Below are 25,087 nucleotides of genomic sequence, written 5' to 3' on the forward strand. Positions count from 1 at the left end.
GGATTTCTATTGATTGAAGTAGTATTCACCTTTTGGACTTCTATCCTCCATGGTCCACCATGAGAGGGATTCATAATCGTTGATAAAGTACCTATGTTCACTCCACAGTGACAGTGGACATGAACTTTCTTTTTCATGACTTGGCTTGCCCAATTTGATTTGTGGTTTGTGGCTTATGGCACAAGCCTGGAGATAAAGCTTCACTGAAAATGAATGCAGAACAAGAAAATATGTTGTTAAAAAAGAATCGAGAAAGCTCTGAAAAGCACATGCTTTACAATATCAAAAGGGATGAGGAGTAAACAGTGATCACTCATTTTTTTGTAAGAGGGCTCACAATTTCTATGCTATATTATTCCCTAAATATTCACACACAATTCCCAATTGATATCAGTGGGATTATGGACAAATTTTGTATATAATCCACAGATTTGTGGTTCAAGACCGGAATCTTTAGGGTCAATCCTGCATTCCAGTCTTCAGGATATGAATTAATTGCTGTGTATCTTGTAAAATAGACTCCAATATGTTTGCTGTAGCAGACTTACAAACACACACAGGAATATAGTCCATCATATGAAGAGTGGACCCTTTAGGCTTCATGCAGTTGTGACTTTTTTTTTTCTAGAACAATTTTAATTACATTTCTTTTTGTATGACTGACTGTGTTTTCAGCTTGATATAGCAGTTCCAAAATACATGCAGGCTTTTAATTGCTGATCAGTTTTTTGCATTGTATACTGTGGGACTCACTCGTTGAATACAACTCCTGTTGAATTGAGGGTTAATGCAGATGCCTATCACTTTTAAAAGAACTGTCTTTTTTATTTAATGAAGACATGGCTTGTCGGAAAATCTGCAAAGTAATTGTTTATTGATGATAATGAGGTCATTAAATTCTGAATTATTTTGCATAAAAATTGTTGGTAATTTAAATTAGAGCTTGAACCAAGTGATGTGATACTATATTGTAAACTTAGCAGAACGTGTCCTGAATTTTGAATAGTGAAAAAATTAGTCATTAACTGCTAAGGGAACAACAGGTAGTCTCATTACAGTCACTACTTCTGTATGTAACAGCTGCTCCATTTTTTGTTGTTCTAACACATTTTTGAGCAACATTCACCCTTCATTGCAATAATTGAATCTCTGCTTTGACCTTTCTAATTTAAGGTCTGGAAAATTTTGTACACTACCTCCCATCTTTTACATCTTGGGCCCGAAGTAAAACTTCGGGAAGGAAGGATAGACATGGAGAAAAAGGATGATAATCCCTAACCAATGTATGTAATTTGCCTGAATTATCATGTTGCAATTTATCTCCTTGGCTACATTGTGGAAACTTTTAAAGTTCAAGTGAGTGTGAGGCTTGGCTGAATGGCATTTATTCTCCGATATCATCAAGCACATGTCAAATGTGGTGAAAACCATCATAATATTACATCTAACACTGTGATGTGATTATTTAAATGAATAATGTATATGACATGTGCTAGGACTTGCCTTACCAGTGTGCTTTTCTGGCCTACAGCAGTGGTTCACAACAACTCTGTCTGAACTCTTAAAATAGTACTGAAGCCAAAGCCAACTGGTAAATTTGTATTAGTTCATTAACAAAGAGAATGAAGCTAAAGAAAGTTGCTGATAGTTGTTATTGTGGTGGAAATAGTCATTTTTTATCCTTTTTTTTTTTTTGGTAAGGACTTGTAGGAATGAAGTAATGTCAAAACTCATGAAGTCTCATGCAATGGTAATGGGATTATTTTCTTTCACGGTATGTTCTTTGGATGGCTTAGGAAAGATTGTCCTCTTCACATCCATTACGTGAACAAAACATGGAGGCCCAAATCCTCAGCTGTGGCAAATGGGTGTAGCTCCAATGGAGCCAGGCCAGTTCATACCAGCTGTGAATCTGGCCTCAGAAGTGCTGAGTGTCTTCTGAAATGGAATCTAGGAATTGTTGTGATCACACTGCTCAGCCAGCCAAGGCAAAAATATGGGACAAAGATTCAACGTGAAAAACGCAAGGTCTGATTCTCCCTTCTCTTATGCTTGTGTAACTCCACTCAAATTAAAGCAGTTACACTGGTATAAAAAGAAGTTTAAGTAAGATGAGAATCAAGCCCAAGAAGTGTAAACAACCTCTCACCCCAGACACAGAACCTGTTGTCGTGCAATAATTTATATAAAATAACTTTGTCTATCAATGTGGTCTCCTCATTTACCTTTTCTGATATAAATAACATAACAATATGAACATACAAGCTCTATGGGACATGAAGTTGAATACTAAATAAGTCGTGATTCCAAAATAAAGGACTGATGAAGTGGTGGGATCATTCTCATTGTGAACTGAATTTTTATTGCTTGACGTAAAAATGAAAGTCTGCTTTTGTACATGTTCATTTTCAGATGATATGAGTTGTTTGGTCTCTAGTTCTTGTTGAATACATATTATCACAAAATTAGTAATGTCCAAGCAGGAAGGACTCAGGATTAGAATAAAATGGTATTGCAGAATGGCAATACTAATTTGCACTGGTAAGTCTATGTCTGTTATGGCACAAATGCAAAATCCATATATACTCAGAATTAAACTCTGGGACATATGCTGTGCCCATTCCATTTCAAGCACAAATAAAACTACTGAAAGTGGTGGGTAGTTACAGCTGTAATTCTAGTTTACTGAAATGGAAGGTAAAAGCCATTATGGCATTAAATCCCCAACTTTAACATTTAAAAAATAATTAGATTCCTCAGCAACACAAGTGTAAGATGTGGAACATGCATATGTATATGATACATCCATGCTAATCTAATTCCATGTGGGATGTGTAGTTTCCACTGACAAAGGAAGAAACCAAGAAAAGGGCTCTTCCCACACCCATCCCATTGTGTGTAAGAGCCCCACCAGTGACTTCCCAAAGAAGATTAACTTGTTGCCTGGGAGTAAGTCCATCTTGGAGTGTTAGACCATCAACACAGAATGAATCGTGTAATGTTCTAATGCAAATATATATGTTTCAGGGATTCTGTAGTAGTTTCAGTGCCTCTAAAACATAGAAAGTTGATCCAGAAAGAGGGTGGATGGTCAGCTCTTTAAACTCTGTACATAGAACTTGCATTGTGTATGCATTCAGCATGTACCTTGGAACTGGTAATATATGACCAGGTTCTGGAATTTGCATTTTCAGTGTGTTATGGGATTTTTTTCTCTGTTCTCTATATGTTTAGCACTTCTGGGTCTTCAATCTGTAGAAGATGATTTTACAGTACTTGACCAAGATTTTCAAAAGTGACTGGTGATTTTTTTTTTCAGTGTCTCAATTTTTAGGTGCCCAGTTTGAAACACTTTAATGGGGCCTCATTCTTCAGAAGAGCTAACTATTCACTCTCTGAAAATCAGCCCCGCTAAAGTATCTCAAATTAGGCAGCCAAAATTGCCTGGTCATTTTTTGAAAATATTGACCAATGCAAGGAGTTCTCATTTTCATTAGAAATAATCTATCCAATTCATTTAGATTTTTTGTAATAATACTTGTCAGAAACAAAGATTAACTACCTCATTTAGCGCATGATTGAGGGGAGAAAAATTATCATAAAGACAGAAGTAGATAAAATTGAACCTGTATTAAGTGAATTAGTAAAGTTTGCCATAAATGAAAAATAATTTCATCTACAAGTTGTTACATAAATAACTGTAACACATTGTTAAAATTGTTGAGAAAATGCAAGAAAGCCCATCCAAATATGTACTGAGTTATATTCTAAGCTAATAGAAAAATGGAATAGCAATAGATGCCCTCTGACACTATATTAAAGTAGACTGTGGTAATACATTACAATAAGAGAAGCCTCCACAAAATAAATACTTGAAAGCAATATTGTATTTGATTTGGTGGAAATAGGGATTGATGTCAAGGATTTTATAGGGTACTACAGTATGTTTTCTTTCTTGAGCTAAAAAATATATTTGAATACATTATTTTTATATGGGTGTAAATAAGAGCAGAACATGACCTGTGAAGTGTACTGCTGTTTTTTTCTTTTAATGTTTCATCTTCTATGCATCATCTGTTTATACACAGGTTACAGCTATAAGCATGAACAAATTAAGATGCTTATATTAGTAAATAATGTTTAAATCCTAGCACTGCTGACCAATACCTGTATTCAAAAAGTCAAAGCCAGAAATAAAAGAAGGATGAGTGTTGAATAGCTCCAGTCAATGTGTAATTCAAAGGAAATTGCAAGAGAACCAAAGATGTGCTGTAGCATAATTAGCATCTCAGGTTCCTTAGAGCTTCAGCTATTGTTCCATTCTGTGCTAGTGCCATACACTATATGCATTTAAAGAGGTGAACTGACAGAAGAGATCCTAAGTTCAGGGTCACTAATTTGCTGAGTGCTAACTCAAATGAAGCATTGTGCTAGGATTCTCCTTCCTGAAATGTTTTGAGAATTTAATTAACACAACCACATTTTCAATTATTATTAGCACTTATTGTTGAAATTCACTCTACGTATTGTGAGATAGTGTGTGAGCCACATATAAATGTGTGTGTTGGTATATATTCACGCACAAGCAGAGGTCATCTTTAAAAAGTCAATATCTCCAACATTTCTTTGAGATAATACTTTATCTTCCCCACATTTGTAAATAGACTCGGTTGCCTATATCATTCATTATTATTTAAACTGATATGGAAGATCCACTTTTCAGTATACGGCACCTTGCTACCACAGATGCTCTTACCAAAAACAGTTCCTGTAATACCTTTAATGGATAACATTAAATCTTATAATATAAAAATCCTTGGGGTGCTCAGGAGATCATTGCTTAGTATCATAGTCAGCCTGGTTGTAACAGAGCTCGGCAAAACCGAAATATTTTCTTCTTTTTGATGCTAATGCTTAAAATGGTCCAGACTTGCTTGAAAAGTTCATGAACCCTAATACATATTTAGTTAAATGTGTTCTGAGTTTTAAGTTCGGTTTGGGAGGAGGGGACCACCCTGAAATCAGTTTTCATAAGGTATGGGATTTAATTCAGAACATTTTAGACAGGTTTATTTCTATCTTGTTTCCTAAAATTGTTGCATTAAAAGAAAACGTATCAGTTCTCCCTTCACACCTCCATAGTTCCATCAGAGTGATTACTTCTGATTCCAGCAGTACTCATCATTATTACTTACCAAAGGAATGGCCCTTTCAGCACATATGTGGGACCTGATCCTGCAGTCAGATCCAGAAGATCAGAACCTATGCAGAGTTCCAGAAAAGTTGTTAGTTATATCAAAGAGTGTCCTTGCCCTGTAGTATCTCCTTTTGGCCAAGTGTGGCGCTGCTGAGTCTTGCCTCAGTTTCCCCTTAACTCTGTCCCCCTTAAAAAGTCCACACAGCCTAGATATTAAAGCATTCCCCCTTTATAAGGCCCAGGTGACTTCCCTAATCCCAATTTGGCAGAGGCTGTCAGTCCACGGGCATTGGTCCCTAGTCCCTCTTAAAGAGGCCAGTCATCCTCTGACAGGCATAAGAATCTGCCCACATTATAGGATAGAGATCATAATTTATAGAAGCACAGGTATAAAAACCAGCAGTTTCCCCACTTTCTCATATACTTCTGCACCAAACGTTTCAGAAATGTTGCACACCTAAAGCTGGATATGCTATAATTGTTGGAAGAACATCTTGACCCAACTACTGTGGTATTGTCTTTTGAGGAAAATGATTGATGGCTCTAACTTTGTGGGAAACTTCATGGAGCATTTTCCCAAATTCTGAATTGATCAGGCTGTTTCCATTTGAGTTGGTTACTACTTTTTAGGATTCATTATATGTAATCTCCCCCCCCGCCCCGACTCATTAATGCTGGCACTAAAATATATATAAATATATATATAATATATATAAATAGTTGTACAAATTTACCATTTTCAGCATTTGCTTCCATGCCATTTTTTGGGGGGGGGGTGGGAAAAGGAAGGGGGGGGAAGGGAGATGAGAATTTGACTTTTTCTTTGGGAAAATGTTGGCAGGAATAAGCTAATAACTTTTGCCAGATAAAATCGGCATTTATTTTTCCAGACCAGAGAGAGTGCATGACAGAGCATATGGAGTTGAAGGTCCAAGCTGGTGTGCTCACTTGTTTCTCAGTGATACATTATCTCCTTTGCCTTATCAGTTATTAGTACTCACAGAGGGAAACAAGGAACAGCCGTGACATCAGTTCTTAAGGTGCATTTCTCAGTTAGCATTGCTCCCAAAACAAGCACATAAAAAAAAACCAAGCAAAATAATCTAATTAGCTGCTTTATCAGTGCAAAGATGAAAATGTACACACATTTCTGCACTGTGAGCTTCACATTGTATGGCAGGAGACAGGCCACTTTCCCTCATCACTTCTTGGCTACAGAGCAAGTTATAAATGGATTTGAATTGCTGAGACCTATTCAGGTCAGTACAGTTCTAACTGGAATTTTATTATGGTTCTCGAGGTACCCAGGACTATGAGTCACCTTGTTATCCCCTGTCTCTAGCGAGAGGGAGTCTTGCTGGTGGTAATTTGGTGTCAGCTTCCTGACACGACTGGATTTTCAACCACTAAAGCACTCTTCTCCATGCTATGCCAGCCCTGTCTTTGCCTTGCAGGTTAACAAGAGATGCACTTCAGTCCCCTAAAAGCATTCCCCTGTGATATCCAGCCCCTGCCCCTGGCTACTCAGAAATCCCAGATTCTCTGCTACCAAAGGAACAGTGTGCTCCTGTTTTTCCTTAAATCACTGCTCCTGTATAACACACAGCACTTGTAATAAAGCAAAAGGAGGTAAGGAGGTTGATTTAAGAAAGGACAGAAGTTCCACTAGAAACAACAGAGAGACTGATGGAAACACAACTGATGATTACAATATAAATAAAATCATACAACACAAACTTAGGGCGTAAACTTATCCTATTTAATAAAATAGATTTCCCCCCCCCCAAGTCCAATTTGTTGCAGCCTGTCTGGCTTCCCAGTAACCAGGATCAAATCATTCACGAAACACCCCTGCTCAAAGATGTCCACTCAGTGAATGGATCCAGAGTATCTTTTTCCACCCTGTGATATACTGCATCAGCCTCTTGTCTTTATTCAAAGACAGAGTGATCCCCCGTCTGTTATAATATTATTTTTTTTACCTCAAAGTGGTTTTGATGCTTATGGTTTGTCTTTGATGGTTGTCCATTGACTTTTCTGGGTTGATGTACAGGTACACAGTTGAGCCATATATTATGTAATTGGCTAGTCAGGGAGGTGTGGGAGGGGGCAGGGAGGGATAGCTCAGTGGTTTGAGCATTGGCCTGCTAAACCCAGGGTTGTGAGTTCAATCCTTGAGGAGGCCACTTAGGGATCTGGGGCAAAAATTGGTCCTGCTAGTGAAGGCAGGGGGCTGGACTCAATGACCTTTCAAGGTCCCTTCCAGTTCTAGGAGATTGGTATATCTTCAATTAAAAAAAAAAAAATGGACCATCATCATTATTCCCTGGTGACTTTCACTCCAAGGCCATAAGGATATAATTTTCAATATAGTTACATTATTCCTTAAATAGGACCCATACACACATCACACCATGAGTGTTGATAAGTTACAAACTTTCAGTAGAGACCTCAGGTGCTACCCGTCATGGATAAATACTCTGCCCCAGTATAATGAGAACAGAAGAAGAGAGAGGAGATGCTCAGGAGCTGCCTGCACATGAGGCTGCAGGGAGCCCTAGAGATGGAACATGTCTGAGGCCTGGTCCACACTGGGGGGCAGTGTCGAGGTAAGATACGCAACTTCAGCTACGGGAATACCGTAGCTGAAGTCGAAGTATCTTATCCCGACTTACCTCCCATCCTCACCGCTCGGGATCGACGTCCACGGCTCCCCCATCGACTCCGCTACCGCCACTCACTCTGGTGGAGTTCCGGAGTCGACGGGAGCGCGTTCGGGGATCGATATGTCACGTCTAGATGAGATGCGATATATCGATCCCCGCAAAATCGATCGCTACCCGCCAATTCGGCAGGTAGTCTGGACGTACCCTTAGACTCCCCTGGGGAAAGAAGAATGCTCCCTGGTCTTAGAAGTTAACAATAACTCAAAGGAACCCAAGGGAAAAGGTAATGGTTCCCCAACACTTCTCCCCCTTAGACAGACCTTCTCTCACCTCTCTCCAATGCCCTGGGCAACTCTTTCCTACAGTGGCCCTACTTGGGGCAGGAACCATGTCCCAAACTCAAACTTATCCTCCCATCTGAGGGGTCCAATGTGATACAGCAAATATTAGAACATGGTATTTTAATTCAATCAACCAACTTGTTCCTTTAAAGATGAATTGTATTTGACAACACAAAACACTAAGAAAACTCAGGTAAAGTTAAAGATAAAAACGAAGTAAATGGTCAAACATCGAAATAGTTTCAATGTTAAGTGCCAGCTCTCTCTCTTTAATTTACTTTCAATAAAATTGACATTTGATTTGAACCAGTTTAAACCAGTAACCAACTGTTATTTTTTGATGCTTGAACCAGAATTGAACACGAACACACTTAATGTAACTGAACCCAAACCTAAACTAAACCAAAATCAATACTTGTTTGACTCCCTGATTAAATGTAGTGAGTTCATCAGTTCTGAGACAGGAATTGCTTGTAAGGAACAGTTGCCAGTTGCCACCAATGGGTCTCTGTCACAAATTCCTCTAGGTCACTACTTCCCTGTTTGTTATTTATTTACATTTTATTCTTACTGTGGAGACTGCTCTATTTTAAATGAAAATAGCAATGCACTATCGGGGGTAAAGGTAGTGAGTGAATGCAGATTCACAGGATGCTTCTCTGTGTTAGAGCGGGAGCAAGACAAATATGTTTAGCCCAGTTAAATATAATTAAAGGGTTAATTTAGGGGTAGCAATAACCTAATTTATCTTGCCCTTTGAAAAAAAAATCCCCTAATTGTGTTGTGCAAGTAGCATACTGAATAGGGATCAGAGCTTGACGTGCAATATGTGAAATTTCCCACTAAGACAAATGGATCCCCATATGGGCAGGTTCCTATACCTGTTTGCCATCTGCATTGGCACTGAATCCAGTTACAGAATCAGGCCCTAAGTATGGTTTCTTCTAAGAAAAAAATGGATTTCTAGACAGAATTCAGGTATGGCCAAAAATCAGCTGCTATTCTTGTTTAGTAGTCTGAATGCTAAATAACTCATATTGGTTTCACTTATTAAATTCTCAGATTTTGAAGGCTATTTTTCCCTGAATCATAGCTATTGAGTCAGCAAGATTCTCAAAACTATGAAGTAAAGAGTGCCTTTTCCAAAAGATTTTTACTGTTCTCCCAGATGGGTTTAATGACATTTTTTTCTTTGAGCTTCCTTAGCATATAAGACTTAAAATGGTGGTTTTCCACAGGGGAAAAGGGGTCCTGGCATTTGTAATCTCACATTGTTTAAAATTCACTCAAATATAAATCAGTCTACAGTGAGTTACTGGGTATTTTATCATTGAAAACAGTATGCTCTTTAAATTCCAAGCTATGTGATCTGTGGGCTCAAACTATTCTTTTGTGAAATAACATATAAATTCCATGTTGCTGTCTTCATGGCTTGAAAATTATGATGCAGGTAGATGTATGACATATTAAGCATGTCCTTTTAGGTATTTTAAATTTATAGGGATTTCAAATTCAGTCTTCATTTATTGTCTGGCTTGTTTCACTTCTGAAATGACTTGAACAGTGAACAAAAAAGAACTGACAATATTTTCAGATAGGCACTTTATAGCTGTGCACTTTGCAACTGTATGATAGGACTGACTGCTGCCTTGAATGCAAAATTAGCTTGTTGATATGTGCTACTACAGACAGGGGAGCAGATGTAGCAATTCTGCCTTATTTACATGAAATTTCTAAAAGGACATTTTATTCCTAGTGCACCAGAAATATTGTACCTGAGATAAACGACATCATGTTACGTTAGCTCATTCAGGTGTAGATTGTGCCACTTAACCATAGTCCATAGCAGCTCTCAGGAACACTTAGAGGTAGCCTGCCTCCAGGAGACAGAATACCTCTTGGAGCTCCCAGGCATACTGAGTTTGTGCCATGCTCCCTGCTGTGTGGGTGGCCACCTATGCTAGCCAGTGCATGGGGGTTTGGGTGAAGACATCATAATATATGTATGTAATACAATGTAACATTATTATTTTATTATGTCCTTACTCCCTTTGGGAGGGAGCAGTTCTCGCAGTTGCACCTGACACTAAAAGAGTACTGCCAACCCCAAATATTCAAATAGCATGAAACAGGCCTAAAAACAATCACAGAATTGCCTTAAAAATCATGAGATTTAAAAAATTGGGGAATCTTTCTATTTGCTTTCTGATTTCTGAGCCCTTAGAATAGGGGTGGGCAAACTACAGCCCAGGGACTGCATACGGCCCTCCAGACGTTTTAATCTGGCCCTTGAGCTCCTGCCGGGGAGTGGGGTCTGGGGCTTCCCTACTCCACGCGACTCCTGGAAGCAGCAGCATGTCCCTTCTTCAGCTCCTATGCGCAAGTGCTGCCAGTGGGAGCTACAGGAGCGGCACCTGCGGACGGGGCAGTGCACAGAGCTGCCTGGCTGCACCTGCACATAGGAGCCGAAGGGGGGACATGCTGCCGCTTCTGGGAGCTGCTTGAGGTAAGCACCACCTGGAGCCTGCACCCCTGGCTGCCTCCCGCACCCCAACCTCCTGCCTCAGCCCTGATCCCCCTCCTACCCTCCGAACCCCTTGGTCCCAGCCCAGAGCACCCTCCTGCAACCCCAACCCCTCATCCCCAGCCCTAGCTCTGAGCCTGCACCCCCAGCTGGAGCCCTCACCCTCTCCCACACCCCAACCCCCAATTTCATGAGCATTCATGGCCCGCCATACAATTTCCATACCCAGATGTGGCCCTCAGGCCAAAAAGTTTGCCCACCTCTGCTTTAGAGTACAATTAGGGGCATATTTTCAGCCTTTAGTCCTCATGACTGCAGAGAAGAAACTTAGTTTTTAAAAAAAGCAAGCTGAGATTCTCATGTATTGTTTGACTCTAGGAGTTGGGATTTTAAAAAAAACACCAAATATTCTGAGTCTTGAAATAAAATTGTGAGTTGGTAACACTGCTACATGGTTGTCTAGAGAGCAGGGGAAGGCTCCATAGATTCCTCTTTGCTCTCCCCCACCACCTATCCTACCCTACCACATGTAATGGGGCAAACAAAATCTTTCCCTAAGAATGGCTCTCCCCATAGTCCCTTCTGCTTCACTTACATGACTAATGGTTTCGACCAGTTGTTTTTGTGTTCTTTTAAAATGTCACTTTTTTTCTGATTTCAACAGTCACACTTTCCGTACAGGTTTATTCTTTTATTCAGTTACTAACAAGCAGATGCACTAAACTTAAAACACTTGGGTTCTGAATGCCAATTACTCTCAGATAAAAGTGGTGGGATGGGACGCAGTTAATGAAATTTGGTAGATGATTGATGTGTATATGTCAATGTCTATTAAAGTTATTTTTAAAATCAGTGATGCGTGTGTGTTTTTTCCCCCATCCAAGATATTCTAACTAAAAGACAACAAAACAAATCCCATCTCCTTCTATTCACAAGACCCTCACAATTGGATAAGTGAACTTTAATCATTGTGGAATGCCTTCTACAGACTGGTGAATGAAACTGATCAGCTTGTGTTCACTTATTTTAACTGCAGTACAGTATCACTTTAAGGATACTAAGGTGCTAGTAACACAGAATTGTGAGAACTGTCTTCTGCTAAAATGCATAAAACATAAAAATCAAACACAAAAGTCACAGGTTGACGTAGACAAATTTGCTTACAAATCCACCAGACCCTCATTAGGGAGCCATTCAATAGAATGAAGAGATGTGAATATAATTTGCTGAGATGCATGCTGTAAAATCCATCCCTATAGTGAAGCAGAGTTGAGAACCTGAATAAACAGTGCTATTATTTTAAAAGTATCTTTAGAGCAGAGAGTTTTACTGTAAAGGTGCTGTGTAGTTTCAGACAAATCAGCAAACATTTAACTGAAGTATGACTAATTTGAGAGTGCAGGAGAGAAATAGTGCTTTCTGAAAGGAAGTAACAAAAAGGACAAAAATTAAAAAAAATAAAAAAGCCTAAACCTTTACATTAGCATTAGAGGACAATGTGAACACTAGGATTTGAAACTGATTTGCAGATACACAGTTTTTAGCCAGGGAGAATGCTCATTAAATGCAGGATGCTGCTACGGCTCATGTGTGTTTGCACTGAGGTACAGAGCTGTGAGACTGACGTATCAGATAAAGTCAGAGTGGTTACCACACCGACGGTGTAGCAGCTGCATAATAAATGACGGAAAGAATCATGTTAGGCATGCCCACCTAACCTAACTTGAATCATGCGAAAGGGGAGCTGTTGGAATTCAAATAGACTTTCTGGTTCCCAGCAGTCGGCAGTAAGAGAATGCTTTCAGGAAGATGACAGATGCAGGGAAAAGATGCTGTTTTGCACTATCTTGATTTGTTACAGCAGCCAACTTATTGGCATGATGGAGTGACAAGAAAAGCAGCTGGCATGGAAGGTAGGATTATCAAAGCCATTGCATCATTATGAATGTAATTAGAAACTGACCGTGACAAAGCATATGTTAGGACAAGCTGCAGCTGATGGCAGAGGATTTGTTGCTAAGGTCTTGAAACTCTGAAAACAATGTTTCTTTTGCAAAATGGATCTTTGAATTGCATTTATGCTTGTGTAACGTTTCCGTGTGTGTGCTTTCCTCCAACCTCAGGGAGCCACTTGCTTGAAAGAGAGCATTATGTTAGGATGAGATTACAGAATAAAGTATTTCCTAAGAGTCTGTGCAGCTTCAGGTAGATAGAAACAAACACACACCAAACCTAACCCTGACAAAGGCTCCATATAATTCAGTAGCAAGCTCTAATTGATATATTGGCATATTCAGGAATACTGAGGAAATGAAGGTGCATATATTGAATGTTTTGATATAATGAAAAAAATATTGCAGGTTTCTGTTTTATAGTTAGTTATTTTCTGGCAGTTTTTTTTCTTCTTATCAGTTTTTAGCCCTTGACTTTCATTCAGTTGTTCAGTATTATATGAAGAAAATACATCAATATCTCCTGCAGGGTTTTTCAACAACTCCAGCATCTGTTTCTGCTATTGAACTGTATTCACGTTTTGCCAACTTGATATCTACCCAGCTGGTCTATCGTTTCTCGCTTGATTACTGCTCTTAATTTCTCTGTATCAGCTTGTTTCAGATAGGATTTTGAAAGCTTTTAATGAGGAATGATAGCAAATGCTAAATTATTGAAAATTAGAGTATTCTTTTATTTTTGAAACATCAGAGAGTATTCTCTTATGCATTTTATTAAATTCATTTTCTATGCTGCAGTATGTTTTTATACAGTCATGGGATTGCAGTTGTAAATACTTTTTAAATAGATGAGTCATAAGCATAAGTTTCAACTGACTGTGAAAAGAAAGTCTGAGGTCATTTAAAGCTGCTTTGCAATATAATGCCTATAATTTCTTTGTAAACACCTTCCTTCCCCCCCCCCCCCCCCGCTCATCATGACAGAGAGAGAGTTAAGTACATACCCTATATACTGAAATATATTTTATCACCACTAGGGTGAAACACTCCCCCTCCCCTCCCCAGCAGTTTAGAACAGGTGATTGTTTAAAACAGGTGTCAACTATATTGGAGTAGATTGTTCTGGGAATAATAAGTAAAAGTTGTGTTTTGTGAGTGTAAACAAGAACCAGGATTTTTTTTTTCTCCTTAGGTACAGTAGCAAATTTAATAGCCCATAAAATAAGACGATGCTAAATTAATTTGCTCAGTTTAGGATACAATATGCTCTCTTTAAACTTTCCCCTCCCCCATATTAGATATTCTCTTTCAAAATACTATATAAAAAATATGTTTTTTGCATACTTTATATTAGTGTGTTCTAACTTTACCTTGAATAGCTTATAGTTTAGTTTAAAACTGTTACTAACCTGAGTGGAGCTATAGTTATTTTAAAAAGATAAATGCTTCAAAATACATGAGAGAGACAAGGTATGTGAGGTAATCTCGTTTATTGGATCAACTTCTGTTGGTTGAAGGGGCAAGATAATCTCCAGATACATAGTGTGAACCAGCCTTTAAAAAGTTTTTGAGAGAAAGATTAATAAAACTAATAGACTGCTGGATAGTTGATCATTTCTCTTCTTCGATCACTTTAGAGAGACTTTTTAAATTAACCATTGGGAGAAGAGAAGCACTTCTCTGTGTGGCCAGAATTAATCTTCTGTTTATATGGTCACAATTGTTCAGTGATTCTAAAAGTTCACTGTCATGCTGTTCCAGAAAAGCTCTGTCAGGCTTAAGGGTAATTTTCTGTGTAGTTAATTTTAAATATAGTAGAGTGTGTTTCCCATATAAACAATTTAAGCACCATTCACCTTTTCAGGATAGCAGCAAAACTGTTTTCACACTGAATATATTATATTTACAGTGCTGAAGCCATTACTTGCTCCTTGTTGGAGGAATGCTGGCTGGCTTTGATCACATGATAGTAACAGAATATGGTTTTGCCTGTAATGAAGATATCCTAATAGGATGCCATTTGTGGCTACTGTCCAGTTGAAAATAGTGTTTTTATGGTTTGCTTATGTTTTGTCAATAGTGAGTACTTTTAGCATTTTGTTTCATTGGTGAATTAAGAAGACACTAGGTGGAGCTACCAGTTGATTATTTAGAGAACCACCATGCAAGGCTCTGGGGAAACCTGCCTAGTGAGCAAGCTCACTTTGATGGTGATCATCATAATTGTTAAAAAAAAAATCACATCCAGCTTGAAGTGTAAGACTTAAATCATGAAATCCAAGCACTGTTGGGATTAAAGGGAGCTATTAGTCCATTCTTTTTTATTATTTTACAAGACACTGATGAATACACACACACTTTTAAAATTTCTCCTTTGACCAGAGAGAGTGGAGCAGCACGAATAATGAAATAAAAGAAGAGACGCAACAATAGGACCAAATAGATTCTCTCTCAGTAGAGACTTGCAGAAATTTTACTGTCTGTTTATCTTACTTTAGTCTGGTGCTCAAACTTTTTTCTCTTCATTCACACAAGTCTCCCTATCTCCACCCGGCATTTCTAATCCAACTTTACTCATGCAGCTGCCATGTCAGGTGTAGATATTGGCCTGATTCAAAAACCTAGACCCAAACACTCCCAAATGTGTGGTACATAGATGGCTCTGAAATAAATCTTATACCAGATCTGAAATATGTGGCGGGGGTGTGTACCTTTATAAGCGGTAGTACATGTGCAGTCTAGCAGTGCACACATCGCTGATTAATAGCTGCTTGATTTTGATTTGTTACTAACAGAGATTTAGGGAAGAACTGCAGAGCAGTTATGGTAGGAGGGAGATTGAAGAATTAGTCTACAAGCACTTATGCTCCTTCATGACATAATTGTTACTATTATTTGCATTATGGTGTTGCCTGGAACCCCAGTCAAGGATCAGGGCTCTCTTGTTCTAGATGTTGTGTAAATACACAGAAGAGCACATTCTCTGCTCTGCAAAGTTACACTCTAACTTCAGACATGACACACAAGTGATTGACAAACAATAAGGGGAGAGTGAAAAGGAGAGGAAAAAGATTATGGTAAATCACGTGGCTACTCTGCTATGTTAATCACACATCTTGGAGGTATAAAGTGTTCCATAAAGAATAGTGGATTTTGAATTTTTTCTTAATACAATTCATGATTGTTTACAGGTTACTTACTCTCTCACTAACAGAAGTTGCTCCAATAAAATATATTACCTCACCCACCTACTCTCTCTACTGCTACTTGAGGTTTTAGTTAGTTAATTAGATTGTGGGTTTTTTTGAGATAATGAGAGTGAAGGAGTTGATGAGGGATTTGAGAATGGCTGAGATTAGATGGAGGGAGGGAGCTGGAAGGGCGCAATAGGGTAGGTGGGGTGAAAGGATTGGAGGGAAAGACTGGGAGATGAGTGACAGGCTAAGGACAAGCAATGAGGGGAAAAATTCAGATAAAGATTAGGAGGAAGATTGGGGGCATCATGATGAGTCAAGAAGTAACAATGGCATCAGTAAAAATCTGCTGTGCAAAGCAAATGGTGGTAAAGTCAGTGGATGATGGACTCGAATCCTGATGTTGATGGTGGGGTCGGGCTGGAACAGGGGGTTATTGTAGTCCACAAAGAAAGCCTGCTGTGAGAGGGTTTGGCAGAGTTGCCTGACTCCCCAAATATGTCAGTCTGTGGTAAGCTGGAGGAGGGGTGTGTGGCTTAGCAGGATGGGGAAGTCTGTTGGCTTTCTGAGCAGCTTCTGTGGAGCAAATCTAGAAAACTGGAACCTGGTACAGTAACTCCTTGCTTAACATTGTAGTTATGTTCCTGAAAAATGCGACTTTAAGAAAAACGATGTTAAGCGAATCCAATTTCCCCATAAGAATTAATGTAAATAGGGGGGGTTAGGTTCCAGGGGAATTTTTTTCACCAGAGAAAAAACTATATATTATATAGATATACACACAGTATAAGTTTTAAACAAACAATTTAATATTGTTCACAGCTATGATGATTGTGAAGCTTGGTTGAGGTGGTGAAGTTAGAGCATGGAAGAGGGTGGGATATTTCCCAGGGAATGAACTAGCACTTGGGCTGAGCCCTCAAGGGTTAACACATTGTTAATGTAGCCTCTCACACTCTACAAGTCAGCAGGAATGGAGGGGAGGGGAGAAAGCATAGCAGACAGAGACAGACACACACCTTGTGTGTGGGAGAGAGAGAGAGAGATGTGCATTGCCCCTTTAAGTAAGCTGACCCACTCTTAAGTGCATTGTCTTTAAGTGGATCAGGAAGTTGAGACAGCAGCTGCTGCCCCAAGCTCTCTCTGTCTCTCTCTGTCCCTGTCCACTCTCTGCTCTATATGGAGAAGCGGTAAGTGGGGTGCAGGAGCAGGTGGGAGGGGTACAGCCTGACATTTAGTGCCACCATATCTCCCTCCCTTGCACAGCAAGCAGGAGGCTCGGGGAGCAGCTCCAAGGCAGAGGGCAGGAGCAGCACATGGCAGTGGGGGAGGGACAGCTGAACTGCTGATTGCTAGCCTGCTGGGCAGCTGCTGCACAGGGAACTTAGGGGAGCAGGAAGCTGATAGGGGGTTGCTGGTCCGCCCTGGTTCCAAGCCCCCACCAGCTAGCTGCAACAGGGGCTGCTCTTCCTGCAAGCAGTGGACAAAGCAGGCAGCTGCCAAACAATGTTTGAAGGGACCATTGCACAACTTTAAATGAGCATGTTCCCTAATTGATCAGCAACATAACAATGTTAACCGGGACGACTTTAAGTGAGGAGATACTGTACTGAGCTGGTTCTATGGATGAGAATTACATCAGAGTGGCAGCATAGCTGGAAAAAGTGGTTATGCCAGTACCTCCCTCTTCCTAGGTGGAAGTCGTTGCAGGAAAGCAGGGGTTTTAGGCCTGTCCTAAGAGACCTGACATTGGTGCAGGTAGGTGTGAGACCCAAAATGTATAAGGGAAGGGGCTGGCTGTTGGAAATGAGGCTCTCTGGCAGGCAATTGCACTTGTGTCCCTTCTCCAGGTTGGGTTACAACAAAAACACCTGGCACAAATAGGTGAGGTGGAATATTTGTAAAAAAGAAAACAAAGGATGATTTAGTGGCAACATTTTTGGGGGTTGTGAAATACTCTTGTTGAACAGATCAGTACTATTTTAGTATGTGCTGGTGCTGCTATTGACAGCTTCTGACTCAACAGCCTTGTGCATATTTGTCAGAGGGGAGGAAGTTTTCCAATAATCTGGAGTTCTGAGAGAGTTTATCATGAAACTGAACATATCATTAGCATTCTCTTTGAGCAAAATAAAAGCTTAGTTAGTGTCTCCACTCATTTAGCTTTTCCCTGCAAGCACTGTACAACAACTATTCCACTGGATTGTTGGTTCCTGCTAAATACAGAACAGAATAGTAATGTGCAGTCAGTAGAGCAGAAAGAAACAGAAAACAAAACTCTAATAGCATCAGTCAAGGAGGATGAGGAGTAGCCAAAATCAGGGAGTGAAGAAGGAGCTATGCTATCCCCACTCTCACTTATTTTAACCTGTGGCATTCCATCCTGGGAAAAAATTGTAATTTAAAAAAAATTCTGAGAATGATTAAATGAAGAACTGACAACTTTCCATAAAGAAAGTCTTGGGACAATAGGACGTCATATGAAGAACTAAGACATATGGTCAATTTACAAATAGTTCATCTTGAAAAATATATTATTTAGGCAGGTTGCATGAGAAGGCCAAGATATGCACTTAATACAGAAAATTATTATACGTAGCCTTCCACCACAGGACTTCAGATCATCTCAAAAATGTTAATATATTTTCTTCCAAGATAAAAGACTTAATGTTCCCTCCATAAAATAAGGACATGCTCTTTCTTTTATTAGGACACCACAGATCAAACCCAAATAATCGGAGCTATAACTGGTTAGGGGCCACTCTCAAAAGACCAAAGGTTCAAATCTGTATCACAATTATCCATTTTTTAAGCCCTTGCTCAGCTGACATAATCTCTCCCCATAGAATTAAACCCACTCATTCACTGGAACTAAATTCCAGATCTTATATTTCTTAACTTCATGGGAAGTGCCCTGAAGTTCCTCCTACTATCTTGCCACAAGTAGCAGAATACCACAGAGTTGGGGTTAGGGCAGGATGGTCTCAGTTGTTCACCTGAAGCCGTATTGCCATCTTTATTACAAATAGCTAAAATGAAGTAATCCAGAAAGAGAGTTGGAGACAGAGTTTGGGAATTTTCTGAGAAAAACACTGATTCCAACTTCTTCTGTTTTTGTTGTGTTGATGTAATTGTTAAGAGAAAACTGTACTGAAACATGAAACTCCTACTTTACAAAGAATACCGTACTTGAATCAGAGATTAGTAGGCTTGCAGCTTTCTGCTCCACCATTGCTCTTTGCAGGGGCGGCTCTAGCCATTTTGCTGCCTGAAGCATGGCAGCATGCCGCGGGGGGCGCTCTGCCGGTCCCGCGGCTCCGGTGGACCTCCCGCAAACGTGCCTGCGGATGCTCCACCGAACCCGCGGGACCAGCGGACCCTCCGCAGGGACGCCTGCGGGAGGTCTGCCGGAGCCACCAGCCGCCCTCCCAGGGACCGGCAGAGCGCCCCCCGCGGCATGCCGCCCCAAGCACGCGCTTGGAGCTGCCCCTGGCTATTTGTGGGAGGAAGTCCAAGGTCAGGCTATCCTGTTGTTATAGCTTCAAGGCACAGGCATTTGAGGAACCTTTGTGGTGGGTGTATTGAGTATTTGAGTGTTGCCTGCATTATAGAATAAGAGATCCAGATTAAAGATCAGATGGGCAGCAGAGGTGGGTTCCAGAGGTGCAATCAAGGAATGGCATTAAGAGTGACTGAGAAGCAGACTTGAGTAAGGTTTTAGGAAGTGTTATTGTGTTCCATTGGAGAGTTGCAAGGGAAAGATGGGATAATGGCAGATTGTACGGTCCACGTTTGGACCTGCCTTATCTTTTCCCCTTATGCTCGCTGCTTCTCTGCAATAGACTAAGGCCTGGTCTACATTACGCGTTTATACCGAATTTAGCAGCGTTAAACCAATTTAACCCTGCACCCGTCCACACAACAAAGCCCTTTATATCAATATAAAGGGCTCTTAAAACTGATTTCTATACTCCTCCCCGACGAGGGGAGTAGCGCTGAAATCGGTATTGCCATGTTGGATTAGGGTTAGTGTGGCCGCAATTCGACGGTATTGGCCTCCGGGCGGTATCCCACAGTGCACCATTGTGACCGCTCTGGAAAGCAATCTGAACTCGGATGCACTGGCCAGGTAGACAGGAAAAGCCCCGCAAACTTTTGAATTTCATTTCCTGCTTGCCCAGCATGGAGCGCTGATCAGCACGGGTGGCCATGCAGTCCCAAATCCAAAAAGAGCTCCAGCATGGACCGTATGGGAGATACTGGATCTGACTGCTGTATGGAGAGACAAATCTGTTCTATCAGAGCTCCGTTCCAGAAGACGAAATGCCAAAGCATTTGAAAAAATCTCCAGGCTATGATAGACAGAGGCCACAGCAGGGACTCAACACAGTGCTGTGTGACAACCGCAACGGAAAGCCAAAGAATCAAATGGACGCTCATGGAGGGAGGGAGGGGGGACTGAGGACTCGAGCTAACCCACAGTTCCTGCAGTCTCCAAAAAGCATTTGCATTTTTGGCTGAGCTCTCAATGCCTGAAGGGTCAAAAACATTGTCACCAGTGGTTCAGGGAATATGTCATCAATTTGTCCTCCCCTCCCCCCCTCAAAGAAAAGGGAAAAAAATCGTTTCTCGCCTCTTTTCAACGTCACCGTATGTCTACTGGATGCTGCTGGTAGACGGGGTGCTGCAGCGCTAAACAGCAGCATCCTCTCCCCTCCCCGGTGGCAGACGGTACAGTACAAAATAACTGATAGCAGTCCTCGTCATCATCCTATGAGTGCTCCTGGCTGGCCTTGGTGAGGTCGGCTGGGGGCGCCTGGGCAAAAATGGGAATGACTCCCAGTCATTCCCTTCTTTAAGCTTTGTGTCCTGGAGATTCAGTCCTGGCAGATGGTGCAATAGGGCTGGTAACCGTCCTCATCATAGCAGCTGGAGGCTGAGCTCCTCTCCCCCTCCCTTTTCATGTCTATTGGAGATTCTGGACTATCATAGCAGTGGGAGGCTGTGCTCCTCTCCCCCCCGACCCTTTAATGAGTAATGGAGATGTCCTGCCTGGAATATCATAGCAGCTGGAGGCTGCCTCTCCCTCATTTTATCTCACTAAAAAGTCAGTGTTTCTTATTCCTGCATTCTTTATTACTTCATCACACAAATGGGGGGATAACTGCCACGGTAGCCCAGGAGGGGTGTGGGAGGAGGGAAGCAATGGGTGGGGTTGTTGCAGGGGCACCCCTTAGAATGGCATGCAGCTCATCATTTCTGCGGGATATCTGGGGCTCTGACCCGGAGTGGCTATGCTCTCTGGTTCTCTAGTAGACTTGCCCCATATTCTAGGCAGGACTGACTCTATTTTTAGACAAAACATAAAGAAGGGAATGACGTGGGAAGTCATTCCCATTTTTGTCCATGCGCCCCCGGCCGACCTCAACGAGGCCAGCCAGGAGCACCCATGACAACAGCAGACGGTACAATATGACCGGTAACCGTCATTGCCAATTTCCAAAGCAGCAGACAGTGCAATAGGGCTGGTAACTGTCTCTGCTACCTTGCAAAGGCAAATGAACGCTGCTGTGTAGCACTGCATTACCGCGTCTGTCAGCAGCATCCAGTACACATACGGTGACAGTGAAAAAAGGCTAAACGGGCTCCATGGCTACCATGCTATGGCGTCTGCCAGGGCAATCCAGAGAAAAAGGGCCCAAAATGATTGTCTGCCGTTGCTTTCACGGAGGAAGGATTGAGTGACGACATTTACCCAGATTCACCCGCGACACTGTTTTTGCTCCATCATGCAGTATGATCTCAATCCAGAAATCCAATGGGCGGGGGAGACTGCGGGAACTATGGGATAGCTACCCACAATGCAACGCTCTGGAAATCGACGCTAGCCTCGGTACATGGACGCACACTGCCGAATTAATGTGCTTAGTGTGGCCGCGTACACTCGACTTTATACAATCTGTTTTTAAAAAACGGTTTATGTAAAATCGGAATAATCCCGTAGTGTAGACATACCCTAAGAATGTGTGTAGGATGGTATTTGTTTACAGAAATTAAAGCAGTGTTCTTACATGGACTGCAGTTTCTTTAGTTCTTATCTTCTGAGTAGATCTTTATCTTTAAAAATCAGGAGAGGAGAAGGAATAGTGGGCCCTTGGTGGTGTCCATTAGAATCATCGACTTTCTTAGTTGGGTATTTAATGTTACAATATGCAGTTCTTTACAAGGTGTTCCTTTCATATACAGATCCCCAAAGATGTTATGTAGAGCAGCAACAGTGCAACTAGCACTGTGACTAGCTTGATGTTGTATAAACGCAGGAGCCTGAACGGGCAGGGTGATACTTTGGTTTTACTTAGTGCTTATAAATTTCTCAACTTTTTATGACTAGTCAGAGGCAGGGGAAAAAATGTAAACATAAAAGGTAAAAAAAGCAACAAAACCATGGCAAAAAAATCAACAATGCCCCTTGAAGTGTGTGTGTGTGTTCAGTCTTTCTTCATCTCTCTGATGCTTTGCATGTAGAATTCCTTGTATGGTGTCAACGTCTACTCCTAATCACTTCCATCTGTCTGTTTTCTTGGTACTCAAAAGCCACACTAAATAAAACCACTACTAACTTTCCCGTTAGGGCTGTCAATTAATCATAGTTAATGCAAGTGACTAATGCAAACAAATGTTACCAGATTTTAAAAAATAGTTGTGATTAATCACAGTTTTAATCACACTGTTTGTGACGGGGCAGGACAGCCCCGCACTGGTACAGCAGGGGTTAACCCTTCTTTACTAGCAGAATCACACTGTTAAACAGTAATAAAATACCAATTTAAATTTATTATAAATATTTTGGAATTTCTTTACATTTTCAAATATCTTGATTTCAATCACAACACATAATACAAAGTGTCCAGTGCTCACTTTATATTATTTTAAATTAAAAATATTTGTACTGTAAAAATAAATAAAAGAAATAGTATTTTTCAATTCACCTCATAAAAGTACTTCAGTGCAATTTTATTATTGTGAAAGTGCAACTTTCTGGTGTATAATTATTATTTTTTGTTACAGAACTTCACTCAAACACAAAACAATCTAAAATTTTAGAGCCTACAAGCCAATTTAGGCTTATTCTTGTTCAGCCAATTGCTAAGACAAACAAGCTTGTTTACAATTACGGGAGATAATGCTGACCGCTTCTTATTTACAATGTCACTTGTAAGTGAAAACAAGTGTTTGCATGGCTCTGTTGCAGCTAGTGTTGCAAGGTATTTAGGTGCCAGATATGCTAAACATTAATATGCCCCTTTAAGATGAATAACCGGGAACTGTTGGGTGATCTTTAGTAAAATAGTTTTGGATCATTGAAGCAGCCAGTGATTCTGGACAAATGTATGAGTTATTGAAGGGTTTTTGTGTTTAAAGTGTTTGCTGTTCAATATTGTATATATTGCTCTGAACCATGCCTGAGCTTGGGACTAATAGTGAAATTATTGACTTCTCTTTTCTCGCTTTTCATTGGTCTTGTTTTTGAGAAACAGAGGACTATTTTTATTTACTACCTGAATCAACCTGGACATTTGAGGAAATATTTAAAATATAGATAAGAAAACTAATCAAACAGGATTTCAGCCAGCTTAATCCTGCAACTAAATCCTTGAGTGTAACTTTAAATATGTTTCCCTCAGTAGGTAAAGAGCAAAAAGCATGTTACAGATGTCAGTAAATCCCAGTAACTAATTATGTTTACTCTCAGGTTTTGTTGTGTTTCAAAACCCGCAGGAATAATGAGTGGCCAGTGCTGACACACAGCATGTAGTTAGGATCAGACATATATTAAGGTCATTAATAGCAAGAGATACAATTTGTCTAATGGCTTAGGGATCTGGCTGGGAAGTGGGAGTCTGAGGTTCTGCTACCAGCCCTTCAGCTCACTTGCTGTGTGACCGTAAGCAAAACACAACTAGAGCTGTGCAAGTTGATCTAAAGCAAAAATGTTATGGTTTTATCAACAAAATGAAAGCAAACACATTGTTTAGAGTTTGGGAATTTTAACTGCTTTTTAAAAAATAAAAACCTCAAGGACATTTGTAAATGCCATTCAGGGAGGAGGAGGTGCTGTTGGGGCCCCACTCTCTTATACTTGATAGGCCCATGGTGACCAAGATTGAAGTCCCCACTCTGCCTGATTCAGAGCAGGGATTTGAACATGGGCCTCCTACATTTGCAGGTGAGTGCCCTAACCACTGGGCATAGCATATTCTGGGGTACGTCTCTCTCAAGCTCTCCGACTACAGCTGTTTCACATTGTATAATGTGAGATGGACTCTGTAGCCCATTGGTTAGAGCACTTCCCATCGGAGATGGGGCACTTGAGTTCAAGTCCCTGCTCTACTGAGTAGTTAATTATTTATGCAAAATGAAACAGCTTCAATGTTACCAAAATGGGATGAAGAGTTAAGTTAGGCAATGAAGGTAATGAAAGAGCACGTTGCTCTGTAAGTATAAATTAGGGCTGTATTTGTGGATATGAGCAATGTGTGCAAATGAGTTTTTAAGCAGCCCTTATTAAAACTGGCATTAATTATAGCATTTTGGGTGAGCTGGTGAACCCACTGAGTAAGCAATGGCATGATCAGCTGTGGTGGAAGGGATGTATTATAACTTCTTATAAATCTTTCTAAGACAGTAACAAAAAAGCTTGTTATTGTTATTATTTCATGGAATTATTTTATTGTATGACAAAAATATGTATGGTAACATACAAAACATGAAGAAAAATGATTTCCTTACACCCTGCAGCTATATATAATTAATATTGAGTATCTGGTTTGTAGCCTCAAAAATAAAGCTAAAAACCCAGGCCTTGAATTAAGCTGGAATTTAGAGAAAATAGAAATGGGTTTTCTTTTTTTTGTCATATGATATTCACTAAAGCACAAATGTGACTTCATTTTCTGATTTAACATTGCCTTTCTTGCTTTTTCATGACACTTAACTCAGACTTTTGTTAGTTAAGTTACTACTGTACTTATTTTATCAACTAAATTAATATCCACAATCTTAGCTTTTATATGGCTGGAAAAGGTTGTCAAGTACAGTTTTTGACTGTTCAGATTATGGTGTCAGATTTACTGAGGATGGAGATAGCTAACTCAGATGTGCCATTGGTTCAGACAGATTACAGGACTGAGCAGCTCAGCGAGTAGTAATAAG

The 25,087-nt window shown here is 40.4% G+C and overlaps 1 protein-coding gene across 9 annotated transcripts in view; it reads left to right on the forward strand.

The window, feature by feature from the left end:
* Positions 1 to 25,087, forward strand: part of DMD (dystrophin) — a 2,044,659-nt gene that overhangs the window by 142,265 nt on the left and 1,877,307 nt on the right. For 5 of the 9 annotated variants that reach the window (XM_044999668.1, XM_045000753.1, XM_044995932.1 and 2 more), the window contains exon 1: positions 12,441 to 12,641. The exons of 2 other annotated variants lie outside the window; for them this stretch is intronic. In XM_044999668.1, the coding sequence (XP_044855603.1) occupies positions 12,545 to 12,641 (97 nt within the window). In that variant the 5' untranslated portion in view covers positions 12,441 to 12,544. Of the gene's footprint in view, positions 1 to 12,439; positions 12,642 to 25,087 lie in introns of those variants that run through there. 2 more of the 9 variants (XM_045002732.1, XM_045001116.1) reach the window with 2 other exon arrangements.

The sequence above is a fragment of the Mauremys mutica genome, chromosome 1 (assembly GCF_020497125.1).
Source record: "Mauremys mutica isolate MM-2020 ecotype Southern chromosome 1, ASM2049712v1, whole genome shotgun sequence".
NCBI lineage: Eukaryota > Metazoa > Chordata > Testudines > Geoemydidae > Mauremys > Mauremys mutica.